General features: G+C 45.2%; 2 protein-coding genes across 2 annotated transcripts in view; one reads left to right on the top strand and one right to left on the bottom strand.

Moving 5' to 3' along the window:
- Nucleotides 1–4735: 4735 nt before the first annotated feature.
- LOC132455467 (uncharacterized) lies at nt 4736–9517 on the bottom strand. Its single transcript, XM_060049330.1, has 6 exons — nt 8138–9517; nt 7568–7802; nt 7177–7450; nt 6913–7093; nt 6726–6802; nt 4736–4750 (listed from the first exon to the last, which is right to left on the bottom strand). Exons 1-6 carry the CDS (start codon nt 8232–8234, stop codon nt 4736–4738), a joined length of 879 nt encoding a protein of 292 aa, XP_059905313.1. The 5' UTR covers nt 8235–9517.
- Nucleotides 9518–18475: 8958 nt separating this feature from the next.
- LOC132456368 (collagen alpha-1(XVIII) chain-like) overlaps nt 18476–19282 on the top strand; it is a 108413-nt gene continuing 107606 nt past the window's right edge. The window contains exon 1 of the mRNA XM_060050711.1: nt 18476–18754. Coding sequence (XP_059906694.1) covers nt 18676–18754 — 79 coding nt within the window. The 5' untranslated portion in view covers nt 18476–18675. The remainder of the gene's footprint in view (nt 18755–19282) is intronic.

Raw genomic sequence — 19282 nt, 5'->3', positions numbered from 1 at the left:
GAGAGAGAGAGAGAGAGAGAGAGAGAGAGAGAGAGAGAGAGAGAGAGAGAGAGAGAGAGAGAGAGAGAGAGAGAGAGAGAGAGAGAGAGAGGCAAGGCATTTCTAAATGCTTTACCAGCTGCTGTCACTGCTAGAGACAACCTAAAAATACCCCACCAGCTTCGATGACAGAAGGGTAGATAAAGTAAGCTGCCCCACCAACAGAGGCACTGCCGTAAGATAGCTTGGGGGAAGGCTGGAGCTCTGGGATGGATCAGAGCTATCTTAACAGATACCCAGAGCTTGAGCTCTGAAGGGAAGGACACCCTAAAAACATACATCGCTGAACTCTTGGCTAACAATGCCTCTTAGCTAATATTTAAATATAGAGCTCATCACAGCTCCACACATTGTATTGGGCTGTGTTGGCAACGGCAAAGTGAAATGTGGATAGGACAGAAAAATGATGGGTATCACTCTTGCTTTACAAAATGTATAAGAGGTAGATTTAATAATTAATGCTTTTATGCAAAGCGACTTGCTTGAGATAATTTAATTTTAAGATTTTTAAAACGAATTGGTCTCCTCATCAATAATGATCTCTATACATTATAGAGATTTTATAGCCGTTGGGGAATTCAGTATACATACATAGTTGGACAACATACATGACATCATGCAGCATGCATGTGAATGGATCACCATCTCCATCCCTCCCGAGGCAGTGAGCGGTGATAAGGCCTTCCAGAGTAGTCGCTGATAAGAGACGCCCGGTGGAAGTGCTGTGGGGCCGTTAGGAATTCCTCATCACCAAGGTGTTGGGGAAATGTGGGAAACGTTTGACCTATGTTTCATAGAAGGAGGGCAAATAGAGCAGTGTGCAAAATGAAGGGGTATCGAGGCATCCAAGAACCCTGGATTGACACCTGAGAGCCTGAGAGCCTCCACAACAAAATTTCGGGGGCAGTGTTTTTTAAAGACACCACAGAGTGACCAACTCAGGAGCTGCAAGGGGCCTTGAGTCTGTTTTCAGCATCACACTTGAGTACCACCAGGTATTTCAGACCCTGATAGAGTCACCTTAACTAATAGCTTCTTAGCGGCCCCTAGTGGCTTGAGGTGTAGCTACAGATATAGCTTTAACATATTCAGGCGACAAAGGAGGACGATTTATAGAGATAAAGTCTTTGGATGGATTAATTCATCGATGGTTGAGTTTGGTTCTCCAGAAACAATCTAGATCTTATAAATAATAGTCGAGTTAATAGGTTTAATCTATCCCGAAACCCATTGACTTCCTATCAAAATGCTGTTGACTTGATATTAGACGTTGGTCTCGAACATTGCTTTGTGAGAGTTCAGGAAGCCACAAGCATTTGTCTGTCTGGAATAACATTAAACCTGGAACCAGGACATGACGCACGCACACACACACACACACACACACACACACACACACACACACACACACACACACACACACACACACACACACCACACACACACACACACACACACACACACACACACACACACACACACACACACCAAGGCGTAAAATAGATACGTTTGTCCACATCGCAAGGCGTGTTCAGGGTCACGCTTTGCCTGACCAAAGCGTCACCCTGAACACGCGTCCTTCTCCATTCGAAATGAATGGGGGAATAGCACCAACAGGGGGCGATACGTTCTCCTAGCATTTGGTGAAATTGTTACGTAGCCATATTAATCGTTATTATCTGAATGGGAAATGCAATATTTTAGGACAGATACACCATTAAACGTGTTTCTAATGACATTTCTAGCGAGAAATGTACATTTTCCTTGCATAATCTTCAGTCAGTGAATGTGTATGATCTTTATTAATCTTTATTATCTGAATGGGAAATGCAATATTTTAGGATCGATTCACCGTTAAACGTGTTTCTAATAACATTTCTAGCGAGAAATATACTTTTTACTTGCATAATCTTCAGTCAGTGATTGTGTCTGATCTTTAGTTTGATAGTTATTAGGAAGATTTAATCGTCTCGCTCGCATGTTTCAACGACGTCAGGGGCCTCATGTACTAAGGTTGCGTACGCACAAAAACGTGGCGTACGTCCTTTTCCACGCTCACGTTCAGATGTACAAAACGTGAAATGACCGTAAAAATGTGCGGTCCCCACGCCAGCTCCAGAGCTGTCGTACGCACGTTTCTACAGCTACAGGGAAAAAAGGTGAAAACCATGACTCATCAGAGTGATTTGCACATCAGAGACACACTAATGAACGATTAACACACCTTGCAATTATATGGGTGGCTATAAAAGCATGCGCAATGGATGAAGAAAATTGTTTTAAAAATGGCTGCGTTAGCGTTGTTAGAGGACATCGCAAATGGTCAAATCCGAAGGGAACGTATATATAGGGAACGCGAGGACTTACTCGCAAATGATGATGATTGGCTCATGAGCCGATTTCGTTTCCCCAGGCCAGTATTACTGGAGCTGTGCGCAGAGCTGCGGCCGGCCCTAGAGCGCCACACAGCCAGGAGCCAGGGGTTGTCCGTGCCCACACAGGTGCTGACCACGCTGGGGTTCCTGGCAACAGGGGCCTTCCAGCGGGAGCTGGCCGATCGGTCAGGAGTGTGCCAGTCCACCCTGAGCCGAGCCATGCCAGCTGTGTGGGACGGAATCATCATATGAGATTAATATGAGTCCAGACCGGCCTCATATGCATTAATGCATTAATATGAGATAATTAATGCATTCAAAGCCGAGCCACTTCGCCTTGCCCTGTGAATTCAGTTGCAGCGCAAATATAGCAGCAAATAAGTTACATTCTTAACCCAGCAGCGGTGTTGTTCAGATACTGATTAAATGGGTTTGTTAACCATGCGTAATAGTATGGCTCCATGAGTATGCGCCCACGTTCTATGTGTTCTTCATCTCTGGGCACTGCGTCCCTTTATGTTTTGCAGCGGTTGCATTTGTTCTTTGTTAAAATACATGGTTAATGTATTATTTTGGAGTTAATACATTTGAAAAAAAAACAGGAACACCACTAGTTTCTGGCTACGCCACTGGTGTCACCGATCAAAGCGGCCACTCTCAAATCGAAGGGGGAGAGTTCCCCCACTCCCGTCCCCCCTCCTGTTGCGGTCACGCTTCGGCGGTGGGCAGAAACCCTCCGCTTCACCTCCACCTTGAGGTCTGACCACTTTTTTTTAATTTCAGAGTGTGTGCGCTGCTGAGACCCCACTGCATTGACGGCCTCGCAAACACGCTCCCACTCACTTCTCTTTTGTTTTGCATTTATCCCTGTTGACAGGGTTCCAAATAGCATATGCTTGCGCATTTCTACCTCGTGGAGCAAAATCTCGAGCTCGGACTCCGTGAAGTTTCGTTTTTTGCCTCTGTTCATGGTGCCAGGTGATCGGATTAAGAGGTGAATCTCAGGTCCAGAGGCCTATTTAAATGAAATTGCATATTTAAATGAGGGCGTGGACAGGGAGGAGTTTGGCACCTCGGCATGTGAGCTCAATTCCACGTTGATCGAGATGTACAAAAGAAACGTGCTTGGATCCATGCGTTCGCACACTTTGATGCATCTGAATTTATTTGTGCGTAAGACAGTTTCTGGGTTTTGGCGTACGCCAAGTTTCAGTATGAAATCCACGCAAGTCTTAGTACATGAGGCCCCTGGTGTCTAGGGACGCTGCTTTCGCTAAACTAGCAGCTCACGTGTTTCCTGCGTTTTGTGTTATTAAACCGTTACTTTATGTAACTTTTAATGATATTGTAATAACCACAGGCGAGGTATTGAGCGAAGTAAGCTTGATAGCAGGTTTATTGGATTCCACAATCGGACAGGCAGGCACAGCTCCACCGGAAAACTACCCTCTCAGAAGGCCCGCCCCTTCCTCCCAAACCCTGTGACGTAAAACACGTTTATCTGAGAGCCCACCCAGTCGCCAAAAGCATACGTTGACAGTGTACGTTTTCATTGTAACACTGGATTACGTCGCATTTCAACATAAAATAGCGTGTTAGCACGCGCACACACACACACACACACACACACACACACACACACACACACACACACACACACACACACACACACACACACACACAATGCATTTCGCTGCTAAAACAACAACTTGGGCTGGTTCTAGGACATTTTGGGTGGATTTTGAACGGTATGTGGGCAGGACGTTTTTTGCATGCAGGACCTGGCAACCCTGCGCTGCTGCCCGAGGTGCAGAAATGCTCCGGAACAGATCTGGATCCACCATGGCCAAAATAATTGTCATGAATACCATGAATAGATTCATGCATTATCATTCAACTTGAACATGTGTTTTTACAGTATAGAGTGGTGGATAGGGATGACGTATGTTGGCAAACCCGGAAGTGAGCGTCGCCCTCGGTTCCCTTGACAAAAAGCCAACGGGTTTTCCATTGGATTTTGGATTATTGCAGAAAAATCCTCAACTCCTCAAAAACTGCAAATAAATTAATTAATAAAAATAACCGTGCTCCAAAGAACGAAGTGTAAACCAATGCATTCTGAATGGGAGTGTTTCTCCGATTTGTCCATGCTACACAACGAAATGCAAACCCATGCAAATAAAGACTTCATGGTCATAATAATTTAAATATCATTAAGCTACTACTGAGTGTGTAGGGAGGTATTCTATTTTTTTCAACGGGGCTGAATCCAGTCACTTGACCGTCATGGTTGCTATGGTGGTTGCTATCGACCGCCCCCTCTAATACTCGTGGCTCTAAAAACCATAGACATGCTAAAAACCACACGGCGAAGGAGCTGCCGTCAATTGGGTTGTTTTTGTCGTAAACTAGGGTCCGATGGTTGAAAAATAGACAGATATTCCAAGGTATTCTTAAAAGGCAGCATGGATGTGTTTATTTTCTGCAGTTTAGACTTCTTCTATAACTATTTTTTGAAAGCAAAACACCAAGCTCATTGATTTAACGAGGGAGGGTTATTTGAAACAATTTATTAAATAAATATTTGTGAGAGGTCATTCCTTCTCCTGATTTTACTTCCTATTTATGTCTAGGGTAAACCCCTACTGTCCACAAGCACCCCCCCCCTCCCCATATGGATTTGGAGAATTGTTGCCACGTCCCAGTGGTGGAGGTATCATATATATATGAAAGAGGGCATTCAATTATAGCCTACTACAATGATCAATTAGGAGGCCGAAGCCCTAAAGGAAGTGATGCAATAGGTGACTGAGTCGACAACATTTAAGTAAGCTGCATAGGATCTCTTATATATCAAAGGGGGTCTCAAAGGACGCATACGCTTCAACCTGTGGCTCCAGCACTACAGGAAATGACTCAGCAAGTGCTCCATCTCGTTGCAACTCACCCAGCGGCTCGCTTGCAAGATTTTGGCCTGAAGTTCTTCCCAGACCTACACCCTAGCCATCCAACATGCATATCTGAGAATCAGGCCTCTCTTTAATAATGACAAAAAGTTATGAGAGAAACACACTGGCTCCTTTTGACCTTTTGACCCCCGACTTCAAAAACGTGGCCAGGCCACAGGCCAGCTGTGTCTACACACCTTTAGCCACAAATGTACACCTCCATCCCACAAAAATGGGGACTAGAAACTAACCTCTGTCTTATGTAGGCCTACATTTACTGTACTGTTGGAGGTCACGCCCCTTTGCCGACCTTTTCGAGATAGCTAGGGATGCTAAAATGTTTACACACATTTCCCGGGGCCCCGTGAACGACATATCACAGGTGACTTCCGGTCGAGTGTACGCTGGCATGTTTGTTGCCGCTGTTCGCTGGAAATAGTAAGTTGTAATAGTAGTAACGTTAGTAGCAGTAGTATTAGTAGTAGTAGGACTAGTAGTAGTAGTGTCGCGTGAACATTTTATCTCGCACAGCTAGCTCCGGCACCCCTATCCACCACTACGGGCTAACGCCGGTAGCTAGTTGCTAACCGGCTGTCGCGACACCGGCTTTCTAAGCTTACCTGGTTCCTGCCTCATCATGCGGCCCAACAACTCTCTCACCTGCTTTGGACTGGTCTGGGTATTCCTGTTGTTCTGCCATCATCCTGTGGCAGGACTACTCCACTACTCCATCACAGACCCTCTCGCGACCCGCTTGGATGTATTGGAGCCCCCACCTCCGGAGCTGCACCATCACCCGGACCTCGCTCGCCCCCCTCGTCGGCGCTACATCCACCGCGGGTCCCGCAGACATGTCCAGCCCAGCGACAATTCCAGTACAATCAACTCCACCTGGCCCACTTCTCGTCGCTCTCCCATCAACTCCGGCCGCACCATCAACCATCATGCATTAGCCAGCCTAGCTAGGTCGGCTAATGCTACCGTCAAACTCGACTCCTCCGCTGTCAACTTCGGTCTCAACATCCGCTCTCTCACCGGCAAAGGTCATCTCATCCAAGACGTCCTCACTGACCGTAAGCTTGACTTTTTCTTTTTAAAGGGGGCCTATTATGCCCCTATTTACTGTTCATTATTTAATTTGTTTGACCTCATAGAATTGATTTACAACAATAAAGGGTTGTCTAGCACATTATTTTTTTCTCAGACCACCTCTAGATTGAAGCGGGAGACGTGACGGGCAACCAGCTCAGCCTTCGGAGTGCGTGTATTTTCTGCTGAAAGGTCTGGAGGGATGGGGATAGTCTTCATTTCCTATATTATTATATTATATTATATTTCCTATATTTATGTCAGAGAAACAAACCTGAACAAGTTGAATGTCCAGAATGGTGTTGCTCTCCAGATTCATTAATGAGTAGCTGCCAAACTTAGCTGAGTGCCCTAAAAAAACAAATGTATTACAGAATGCTTGACCGCACACGTTCAAGGGACAACATGTTTCATAATGCAGACTACTTATTCAATTGTCAGGCTTTCCCATTTCTACAAACCTGGAGAATCTGCCCTCATATCTCCTCCCACTGCAACTGACCCACCAAGGCACAACTGTTGCTGGAAATGATGCTGCTGATCCATCTTCCACTTGTGAACAATAGCCGGTTCCATGTAATTCCTTGCATGCCTCCTGAAGGTGTCATACTGAAATATCTGGAGTTGCATGGCCTCACACACCTTTACATGAAAGGCACATAAGCGGTGTTTAAGAAAAGTCCAGTAGTGAGTTTCACATATTTGTATAATTGTAAAATGTTTACCTTTTGTAGTTGGATGAAGGAGGACCCTGTGAAGTAGGTAGCAGCTGAAAGTTGCAGGTTGCCGATGGGGGTATTTCCAGCCATGGGCTGACTCTCCCAATGTCTGAAGTAGCTGCAGTGTAGACATTTCTGAGTGAAAGCCACATAGGTACCGATCCTTCGCTGTTGAAGATCACAGCCTCCCTTACACACGGGGCAGTTTTCTAACAGTTGTTTGAGGCAGCTTTCAAAGACAATATACTTAGCCTCATTCGGTGTGGGCTGTGTCTCATACCTAACATAAGGCAGAAAACATAAGGCAGAATAATATTAGAAATACTGTAAAACTGGTAGCTACCAATCCCTAGCCAATGCTGCTTTTAGTACGATGCAGCCAATACTAAAAACCTACGAGACGTCAGTTTCCTCTGTAAGAACAGAGTCACCAGGGTTGTATGTCGAGTCCAGCGGATCTTTATGTGATTCATTTGAGGAGTCACTCTCCTCCTCTTCCTCCAACTCAAGCCGTGGTCTCTTGCTAGGTCGCCAGCCTGGGCCCTTTATTGGGGTTGAAGTCAGCAGTGAGTCTTGCAAATGAGCGGTTGTTCCGAAGTCTGCACTGACAGGAGACACCTGTGTCTGCATGGCTACAAATAACAGAAACAAATCGTATTAGGAACCGGAAATAATAATTTAGCTGTTGTTTTTTCCTTGGTATTGGAGTAACACTGCAGAGTAAACCTTTGTTTCCCATCACACATACAAGAAGCCATTTGCAAATATAAATCATATCCTATTTGGTTATGAAGTTATTTAGCAGATGTTTTTATCGAATTGTTAGTAGAAAGTAATTATGTCATAAATGAACGCATGCATAGCCCATATTAAAAAAAATACAACATCCCAATACACAGGAAAAAGATGCTCTAAGTTTCGTATGGATTGCATACTAAGACACTAAAAACTCATAGTGGCTACATACCTTTGCTTCTTACGTGTGCCTTTAGCGATCCCATGGACAACTGTGTGCCGACTGATGTCGACTTCAACCGTGCACTTTGTATTCCCACAGAATGCATTCCCACCGGTGAGTTTGTTTGGGTTCCCGTCGATATCCTCTGAGGCGTGTCAGTCTGGCATCCGACGTGTTCAAAGGGGCGATAATGGGCGCTGCAGTCCTGCTAAATTTATCACACATAAATCACGACGAAAATGAATTTACACAGTACACACTAACAACATCTGAAACAGGAACTGTGACCATTTAACCCACCTAATAGTAACACTTCACATAGCTAAGGCTAGCTCTCATAGACAGTTTAGAATTGTAGTTTGAGATCCCGCGAAAAATGTGGAAGATTAACCAGCCTCGCGACAAGACTAGCAGCTAGCTACAGAATGGATTATTTTATGGTAGGAAATGGTAGGGTAAATACCCCAACTAACATTAAGCTTACACACACAACACAGCCACTTTTGTTATTATCACTATAGGTTTACTTACATGTTGAGAGGCATCTTCACCCATTGGGCCACAAAGTGTTGGAACAGCATCTTCCCTAAGAGCTAGCAGTTTCGCAAATCCATTACTGAACAAACGCAGGTTGCTGAAGCAGCCATCCGTGAAGTGGAGGCGACACAGAAAAAGGCTCGGTAAAGTCGGGGGAATAGGGTTAAAAATGAAATCTAGCCAACGGCTACGTGAAGGCTCTGCCTTTGGCAAACCATACAAGGGAGAGGTCCCTTCACAACCAAGAAAACACTTTCTAACCATTGTTAACAAAAACTTGCTGGGCGGGGGGAACAGCGAAATCTAACTATTCTTCTGACTGATTCCGGCAGTTTAGACGCTGATCAGCGTAGTACTGCCCTCCATAGGTCAGATGTTGAACTTGATTTTTACGTACATTCCTGTATTGTGCGGGAACTGCAGAATTGCCTTGAAGATCAATTGGTGGTGTCCAAACAAAGTAATATATATATAACCCTATATATATATATGTATGTATATATGTATAATATATAAATAGTATTATGTCTTTCTGTCCATTCTGATCCGTTCCCCCCGACCCCAACGTGTCCAGGAACGCAGCAAAAGTTGATCGATGACGCTCTCCCATTGACTCCCAGCAAAAGTACATGCTTACGTCACCATGTACCGGAAGTAAAAGAAAGCCGCGGAGAGAATCCCAACGAGCCGTTTCTAGGCAGCTCGGTAAAAGTGATTTGCGGTAGTAATTTACTCCCCCTTGCGGGAATTTTCTGGTATTGTAACTTTGCCAACCATTTATATACCCCAAAACATATGTAAAGCGCAATAGGAGAAGGAAAAAACGGAAAAGCATAATAGGCCCCCTTTAACTGAAACTTGGCAACAGCCCAGTGACTTTTCCACACTCAACGACTCCACTCCTCCCGGTTTTGTTTACATCTGCCGTCCCCGTGGCAACGGCCGTGGGGGAGGTCTCGCGGTAATTCACCGTGAGAAGTGGAAAGTCCTGCCCGTCTCTGTGCCTGCATTCAGCTCTTTTGAATGCCTTGTTTTTAAGCTTCCTGGCCCCTCACCTACCATCATTGCTACATTTTACCGCCCCCCCAAGCCACACAGTGATTTTATCAGTGAATTCTCTACTCTGCTCACTCATATATCCACTCTCTCACCCAACGTAATTCTGCTGGGGGACTTCAATATTCACATGGACAATATCAACCTGCCTCTCACCAGAGACTTTGCATCCTGTCTTGACAGCTTTGGACTACATAATCTGATTGATTTCCCCACCCATATCAAAGGCCACTCTCTTGACCTAGTCTGCTGCTCCGGTCTCACCCCCTCCAAGCCCACTGCTGATGTTTTCCCCGCCACAGATCACTCCCTCCTCACTTTCAAAGCTGTACTCCGCCTCTCCACAATCAAGTTGCCCCGCCTCATTTCATTTCGCGATATCAAGAACATTAACATTGCCACCCTCTGCTCCCTCATTGACAGTTTTCCGACCACCGACTCTACCTCAAACCCTGATGAACTCGTCACTCTTTACAACACCTGCCTCACAAACACTCTCACCTCTATCGCCCCCCTAAAAACCCGGTCTGTTTCCTTTTCCACATCTGCCCCCTGGTTTACCCCCGAGCTCAGGTCCATGAAAGCTAAAAACCGTCAACTTGAGCGACTTTATAAACGAACCGGTCTCACCATCCACAATGACATGTACACCTCCCACATTGCACAATATAAGGACCTCATATCCCTGACCAAATCCACCTACTACTCCGGCCTCATTTTAACCAATGAAGGTAACTCAAAAACCCTCTTCTCGGTTCTCAAAAAAATCCTCCACCCACCCAATTCTCTCCCCCCCCACTTGTACTCCACTGAATCCTGCAATTCCATCTTGGACTATTTCAATCTGAAAATCCACACCATTCATCAGCACCTACATCCCAATTCCCCCCCTCTCTCCCCACCTGCACTTCCCCTTACTTGCCATCTCTTCGCCAGTTTTCTTCTCCCCACTGCCTCAGACCTCTCCGTTCTCATTCTCAAATCTAAGCCCACCACCTGCCAGCTTGATCCCCTCCCCACAACCCTAGTCAAATCCTGCCTCCCCTCCCTCCTCCCTCTCATCACCGCCATCATTCACTCCTCACTCTCATCTGGAATAGTCCCCTCACTTTTCAAAACTGCCGCTGTCACCCCCATATTAAAGAAACCCGGTTCAGACCCCAACAACTTCAGTAACCTCCGCCCCATCTCTAACCTACCATTCATTTCCAAAATCCTAGAAAAGATTGTCGCCTCCCAACTTCACTCCCACTTATCCCTTCACTCACTCTACGAGCCTTTCCAGTCCGGTTTTCGCCCTCGTCACAGCACAGAGACCGCCCTCATCAAAATCACTAATGATCTCCTCATTGCAGCTGACTCTGGTTCCTTCTCCATCCTCATCCTCCTCGATCTGAGTGCAGCGTTCGACACCATCTCACACCCCATCCTTCTCAGTAGACTCTCCTCGATTGGCCTCTCCCACACCCCCCTCAGTTGGTTCCACTCCTACCTCACAGGCCGCACCCAGTTCATCCAGCTTAAATCCTTCACCTCCAATCCCTCCCCAGTCACTACTGGTGTGCCCCAGGGATCTGTCCTGGGGCCTCTTCTATTCATCATCTATCTCCTCCCCCTCGGCCACATCCTCCGCAAATACAATATCCAGTTCCACTGCTTCGCTGAGGACACCCAGCTCTACCTTTCCTGCAAACCCAATTCCTCACTCCCACCCCCCTCCCTCACCGACTGTCTCTCCGAAATAAAAACCTGGTTCACCTCAAACTTCCTTAAACTAAACTGCAATAAAACTGAAATGCTCCTCCTCGGCACTAAATCCACACTAGCGAAAGTCAATACCTTCTCTCTCACCATCGACAGCTCCTCAGTTTCCCCCTCCCCTCAGGTTAAGAGCTTGGGTGTCATCCTCGATAGCACACTTTCCTTCCATTCTCACATCAACACCATTACCCGCACTGCATATTTCCATCTCCGCAACATCAACAGACTCCGCCCCTCCCTCACCCCCCACACCACCGCCATCCTTGTTCACAGCCTCGTCACCTCCCGTCTGGACTACTGCAATTCTCTCCTCTTCGGCCTCCCCCACAAGTCCCTCCGCAAACTACAACTGGTCCAAAACTCTGCCGCCCGCATCATCACAAAGACCCCCTCATACCATCACATCACCCCTGTCCTCCAGCAGCTCCACTGGCTCCCCGTAACCCACCGCATTAATTACAAACTCCTAGTGTTTACATTCATGGCCATCCATAACCTCGCCCCTCCCTACCTCTCTGATCTCCTGCACATTAACATCCCCACCCGTTCCCTTCGATCCTCCTCCTCCATCCACCTCTCTGTGCCCCCTGCCCGCCTCAGCACTATGGGGGGCAGAGCCTTCAGTCGCTCTGCTCCCCAGCTCTGGAACTCTCTACCACCCGACCTCCGAAACTGTGACTCTCTCCCCATTTTCAAAGCACAACTAAAAACCCACCTGTTTCGGACTGCCTACTCTCTCTAACCTCCATGCTTCCTGCCATTCTGCCCTATGTATTTTAACTTATTATGTTGTCCTTTCTATGTCTATTTTATCACGTTTTTTGTATATTTCATTGTGTGTTTTATTGTGTGTGATGTACAGTGTCCTTGAGTGACTTGAAAGGCGCTTTTCTAAATAAAATGCATTATTATTATTATTATATCCGAGATTTGGAGTTCTAGCCCTTAGAGAAAAAAAGTTTTCCCAAATGGAGTGTCATTTGGACAAAGCCCCTCAGAAGTGTAGCCTGCAAGACCTAATGGTTCAGAATGTGGTGGAAAAACAGTTTTTGAGATAGGAAGGTCCTACCGGCCTAACTGGGACCTCCGCACCGAAACTTGGCCCGGTCGGACCCCGAGGGCAGGAAGGGGGGGCCTGCCCTCGGGGTCTGACCGGGCCAAGTTTCGGGCAGGAAGGGCCCCCCCTTCCTGCCCTCGGGGTCCGACCGGGCCAAGTTTCGGTGCGGAGGTCCCAGTTAGGCCCTAGAATAAGGTATTAAAATTTCAGGGCGGTAGGACCTTCCTATCTCAACACTTCTGAGGGGCTTTGTCCACATGACACTCCATTTGGGAAAACTTTTTTTCTCTAAGGGCTAGAGCTCCAAATCTCGGATATGTCGTTCACGGGGCCCCGGGAAATGTGTGTAAACATTTTAGCATCCCTAGCTATCTCGAAAAGGTCGGCAAAGGGGCGTGACCTCCAACAGTACAGTAAATGTAGGCCTACATAAGACAGAGGTTAGTTTCTAGTCCCCATTTTTTGTGGGATGGAGGTGTACATTTGTGGCTAAAGGTGTGTAGACACAGCTGGCCTGTGGCCACGTTTTTGAAGTCGGGGGTCAAAAGGTCAAAAGGAGCCAGCACCACGCCGCTTATGAGGTAACAAAAAGTTAATGTGTGTTTCTTTCATTACTTTTTGTCATTATTAAAGAGAGGCCTGATTCTCAGATATGCATGTTGGATGGCTAGGGTGTAGGTCCGGGAAGAACTTCAGGCCAAAATCTTGCAAGCGAGCCGCTGGGTGAGTTGCAACGAGATGGAGCACTTGCTGAGTCATTTCCTGTAGTGCTGGAGCCACAGGTTGAAGCGTATGCGTCCTTTGAGACCCCCTTTGATATATAAAAGATCCTATACAGCTTACTTAAATGTTGTCGACTCAGTCACCTATTGCATCACTTCCTTTAGGGCTTCGGCCTCCTAATTGATCATTGTAGTAGGCTATAATTGAATGCCCTCTTTCATATATATATGATACCTCCACCACTGGGACGTGGCAACAATTCTCCAAATCCATATGGGGAGGGGGGGGGGGGGGGATGCTTGTGGACAGTAGGGGTGTACACTAGACATAAATAGGAAGCAAACTCAGGAGAAGGAATGACCTCTCACAAATATTTATTTAATAAATTGTTTCAAACAACCCTGCCTCGTTAAATCAATGAGCTTGGTGTTTTGCTTTCAAAAATAGGTTATAGAAGAAGTCTAAACTGCAGAAAATAAAAACATCCAAGCTGCCTTTTAAGGATACCTTGGAATATCTGTCTATTTTTTAACCATCGGACCCAAGTTTACGACAAAAACAACACAATTTACGGCAGCTCCTTTGCCGCGTGGTTTTTAGAGCCATGTAAGTATGAGGGGGCGGTCGATAGCAACCACCATAGCAACCATGACGGTCAAGTGACTGGATGCAGCCCCGTTGAAAAAAATTGAATACCACCCTCAGGAGATTAATGATATTTAAATTATTATGACCATGAAGTCTTTATTTGCATGGGTTTACATTTCGTTCTGTGTAGCATGGAAAAATCGGAGAAACACTCCCATTCAGAATGCATTGGTGTACATTTCGTTCTTTGGAGCAAGGATATTTTTATTTATTTATTTATTTTCAGTTTTTGAGGGGGCGCTTTTTCTGCAATAATCCAAAATCCAATGGAAAACCCTGTTGGCTTTTTGTCAAGGGAACCCAGGGCGACGCTTCCGGGTTGGCCAACATACGTCATCCCTCCACCACGCTATACTGTAAAAACACATGTTCAAGTGGAATGATAATGCATGAATTTATTCTTTATTCTGCCATAGTATTTATTTAAGGGGGGAGGGGGGGCATACAAGTCTTTTGGCCATAGTGGATCCAGATCTGTTCCGGAGCATTTCACCACCTCGGGCAACAGCGCAGGGTTGCCAGGTCCTGCAAAAAACGTCCTGCCCACATACCGTTCAAAATCCACCCAAAATGTCCTAGAAGCAGCCCAAATAAAAAAGATATTCCACTTTGGCAGAAAGTAATAATATTTGAGGGAATATAATATGTTGTTGTTTAAGCAGCGAAATGCATTGTGTGTGTGTGTGTGTGTGTGTGTGTGTGTGTGTGTGTGTGTGTGTGTGTGTGTGTGTGTGTGTGTGTGTGTGTGTGTGTGTGTGTGTGTGTGTGTGTGTGTGTGTGTGTATAACACGCTATTTTATGTTGAAATGCGACGTAATCCAGGGTTCACGAAAACGTACACTGTCAACGTATGCTTTTGTCGACTGGGTTGGCTCTCAGATATACGTGTTTCTAACAAGATGATAGAGCCGATAAAATCTTCCTAATAACTATAAAACTAAAGATCAGACACAATCACTGACTGAAGATTATGCAAGTAAAAAGTATATTTCTCGCTAGAAACGTTAGGCCTATTAGAAACACGTTTAACGGTGAATCGGTCCTAAACTATTGCATTTCCCATTCAGATAATAAAGATTAATAAAGATCATACACATTCACTGACTGAAGATTATTCAAGGGAAAAGTACATTTCTCGCTAGAAATGTCATTAGAAACACGTTTAATGGTGAATCTGTCCTAAAATATTGCATTTCCCATTCAGTTAATGCTGGGATTTGCGTATCATATGCACGCGAAATGGACGCATCCGCCCTCCACAGTAGTTAATGCTGGGTTTTGCGTATCTTATGCACGCGAAATGGTCATTTGGCGTAGGCCTATGTACTGCACGCATTTTGAAAGTGTCAAACCGTGCGATCTGTACGCATATTGGTGAGACTGGGTCAAGTAGATGTCGAGTCACAACCTGACTTTATTTCGAGCATTTGACGACATGAAAACATAATTTTGGAATTGGAGTGTTGAAACTGAATAGACACTGCCAGCAAGCATTTCTGCATTGAACAAGTCTAATATACGCCGGGTCACAACGTTACTTTATTTCAACCATTTGTCGGCCTGAAAACATATAGGCCCTAGGCCTAGGGAAATGGTGATTTAGAGGACAGCTTGTTTGACACTTTTGTAACTGTGGCTCCCTCTCACTCCTTTCCACTGTGTATTTATATCGAGTGAACGAGAGAGGATGTAACGATAACTCCACGAAAATAAAGGCTCGATGGCTATAATAATTTAAATATAATTAACTTATAAAGCGTGTTACAAGACACAGAGATGATCTGGCTGGCTGACTAAAAAGGCACTGTCTTTGGAACTTATAACACAGGAGGTCTGGCTCGCCGACGAAAAAGCATTGCGATCATAAAAGAGTGTCCATCTGACAAAAGCAGAAATCCGGTAAAAAGTGGACTCGATCCGACATCCTCCTGCCTATAAATCAAGCGTCTCTATCAAATGTGCCAAGGAAACCACACAGTTAGAAATGCATTTACTAATATATGTATCTAAATGACGCTACAACTATCGCCAAACGAGAGGAGGAATCCTCAAAGCAGATCTGTGTTGATTTGAACTGATTTGGTCTGCTTGTCTTGGTCAGCGATTGGGCGCAAACACTTCAAATGCATTGGCTGAGAGAAAAGAAGGGCGTAGGTTATTAGCATACTATAGAAACGCCGTATTTTACGGCGTTGTGATGTGCACAAAAGCGCCGTATTTTACGCGCGTTTGATGTTCAAAACGGCGCTTTTTACGCGCGCTCTTGAAAGGCTCATTTGCGGGCGTAAAAAGCGGCGCTTTTTTACGCATGACGGCGTAAAATACGCCGTTTTTCTGCATTTTACGGCGTATTTTACGGCGTAATGAAGGTGATACGCGTCTAAATGATGCCGCTTTCTGGCGGGGATGGCTTGCCATGACGCTTTGGTCAGGCAAAGCGTGACCCTGAACACGCCTTGCGATGTGGACAAACGTATCTATTTTACGCCTTGGCGTGATACCGGGTTGCACACACACACACACACACACACACACACACACACACACACACACACACACACACACACACACACACACACACACACACACACACACACACACACACACACACACACACACACACACACACACACACACACACACACACACACAACTTTGTTTCAGGGATAGTTTTAATATCAAACTGCACCACCCTGGCGTTGTTTGTTACCGTGTTAACGTGACGTGAAGTGAAAATGCAGGTAGCTGCAAAAAAGTGCAACCGATTTTAGATAATTTTTTATGTATTTGTTAAAATAGTACCTTTGTGATGCAATCATTGCTCCCTGAGCTATAAATCTCAAAAGACACCAAAAACCCATAAAATACATCCCTGAACCAGGGCCCGTATCCTAAACTATGGGAACTCCTGAATGATCGACCTTTCGTTTGCAGCCAACCTCATGTCCGTTTTTACAGCCATGGTTGAACGTCCGTCATTGGAGAATTTGAATGCACGTCTGTGCCAGGAACGGAAATACAGACTGGACTTTAACACAAACTCTCACGTATTTGATTAATAGGGTTGGGTATTAATGCCCTACTGTGTGTGTGTGTGTGTGTGTGTGTGTGTGTGTGTGTGTGTGTGTGTGTGTGTGTGTGTGTGTGTGTGTGTGTGTGTGTGTGTGTGTGTGTGTGTGTGTGTGTGTGTGTGTGTGTGTTTGTGTATGGGCACATGTTCCTATGACGATATGTGCGTATACTGTGTGTTCCTGTGTGTGTTAGAACCTTCATATGAAACCTGTATTCATACAGTTAATTTAAGAGGTTCAATCTCAACGTGGTGACATAAATAGGTGCACACCATTATGTCTCGCCTCTCAGAACACGTTCCAAATCCTGCTACACAAAGGCAGCAGCTCACAGCCAAAGAAAGGTATTGGCTGGAATTCAAATCTGGTAAAAAGTGGCCCCCAAGGGCCCAAAGTGAATCTTCAGGAGCTCAGCCAGCGGCCGGATTTCAGTGTTTATGAGGATGATGAAGTCGTGCGTAGGAAAAGTGGGTTAATGGTGCGTGTGCAGACAGGAGAGACAGCAATGGTGACGGCTGGGATTCTTGAGTGAGATCTGCTCTGCTCCAGTTGCTGAGATGAAGAGATGTTTTCTTTTGCGACTCACAGGAGGACTCACTTTGTAAGGGCATGTTCTGACAATACTTCAGGCTACGCAGCTTAGATATCTATTCACGCTGCTTTGATTGTATTGTTTATTTTGTGCTTATATGAAAGGTTCATGCAAAAATAGCATATGTTAGCAGCTAATGCCAATGAACAATGTAACATGCAGGCCTAAAGGTTAACGTTGCTCTGATTTGTTCGGTTGATGTTGTAGTTTGTGTTTTATTCTATGCTCTGAGGACGGTGCCACCACCTGGCCAAAATCCTACATTACATGTTAAACTTAGGATGAGAGCAGTAAGTGCTTTCGATAAAGACAGAAGAGGAGAGTTTTAGTACTATCTACATTTACAGAATGCTTTCTAATGCTTTTCTAATTCTAATATATTTCGGCCCTATATCCATCAATGTTATGTGTTCCAGTGCAGTGTGTGTGTCCGTGTAGCGTGTTTCCATCTGTCAACCTTGTCTATATATAAGGAATGTATAGTTTAAGTCTTGCCCTCAGACAGGTGCTCGGGGGGAGACAGGTCTGGACATGGTTAGAGTGGTGCACGCATGAAAAGGCTGAATAAGAAAAAAGAAAATAAAGAAAATCTGTTTTTTTATTGCAAAGAAAGTGAACACAGATGTGTCATGATACGCCATTATCGAAGACTCGAATAGCATTGTCATTATTCTTTTGTTCTTTTGAAAAAGACAAAAGCTTTTTCAAAGCTTTTCAATCTTTTCAAATATAATCAACGTTGAATTAATCGTTGTAATAATAGCTGAAATAGGAAATTTAGGGAATACATTTGTCAGCCACAAGTCGGACAGGAAAGAAAACAAGGCTTGATCGAAGATTAGCAGCCCCTGGAGGAAAGTTCCCTCCAAAGTTCAACCCCCACCCACCCCCCGCCCCCCTTGCGACGTCGTCTCTCGCGACAAGGTTACGGGCAGCCCTACACAGGTAGATACCGGCTAGATAACGGCTCGTCCACACGCCGAAGTCACTTCTCAAGTTAAAAACACAGTCAGACTGTGATGTAGGCACCCGGAAGGTGACCTACTGGAACTGGATTTGAAGAAGAGTCATTCATTCCTTCATTCTGTCCACGCGCGTGAGGATGTATCGAGGCGACAGGTGTTTGCTGCTCGCGTGCTTCGTCCTGCTGGTGGTCACGCGGATCAGGTCGCAGCATCCAGGTAATATTCATAATTCATTATATTAATGCATTCCGTTTGAAAACGTGCGTCATCCTAATCCAATGTCAAATGTGATCAAGCAAACGTGATAGTCTGCCATAGCATGTGTTTCTGGAAGGAGGTTGTGAATACCTGCAGGAAAAACAATATTTTAGTTCAATGAAAAATATGGCTTGCCATGATTTTGCCACAAGATTCATAAAATAAATAGACAATAAATACACCAAAAAAAAAACACTTCCCTTAAAGTAAACTAAAATACACAATAGTGAAGTATCTTATTCTAAAGGGAAAATATCAGAAGAAAATCAAAGTTCACCTGTCATCACTATGTACTTAAAAACGAACACAGGTTGACGGACTTGAAGTGCACTGAAGGCCGATTATGAGGTCACTGATGGGTGATTCGGGCGCTCTCTTCCTCATGATGGAATGAGGCTCGGGTCGCTGCGGGTGTCTGAATTTGTCAAGGATTATCAGCAGCGTCTTCCAGCTCTGTCTAAAGACACCGCTCCATGACAATGGGCT

This window comes from Gadus macrocephalus, chromosome 4, assembly GCF_031168955.1.
Source record: "Gadus macrocephalus chromosome 4, ASM3116895v1".
Taxonomy (NCBI): domain Eukaryota; kingdom Metazoa; phylum Chordata; class Actinopteri; order Gadiformes; family Gadidae; genus Gadus; species Gadus macrocephalus.
This window is presented reverse-complemented; position numbering and strand designations above follow the sequence as displayed.

Coding starts and splice junctions, on each gene's coding strand:
- LOC132455467 (XM_060049330.1), bottom strand. CDS start 8,234: ATGCATTCTGTGGGAATACAAAGTGCACGGTTGAAGTCGACATCAGTC. Junction 7,094..7,176: donor CCTTCATCCAACTACAAAAG/GTAAACATTTTA, acceptor TTTCATGTAAAG/GTGTGTGAGGCCATGCAACT. Junction 6,803..6,912: donor TATGAGGGCAGATTCTCCAG/GTTTGTAGAAAT, acceptor TTGTTTTTTTAG/GGCACTCAGCTAAGTTTGGC.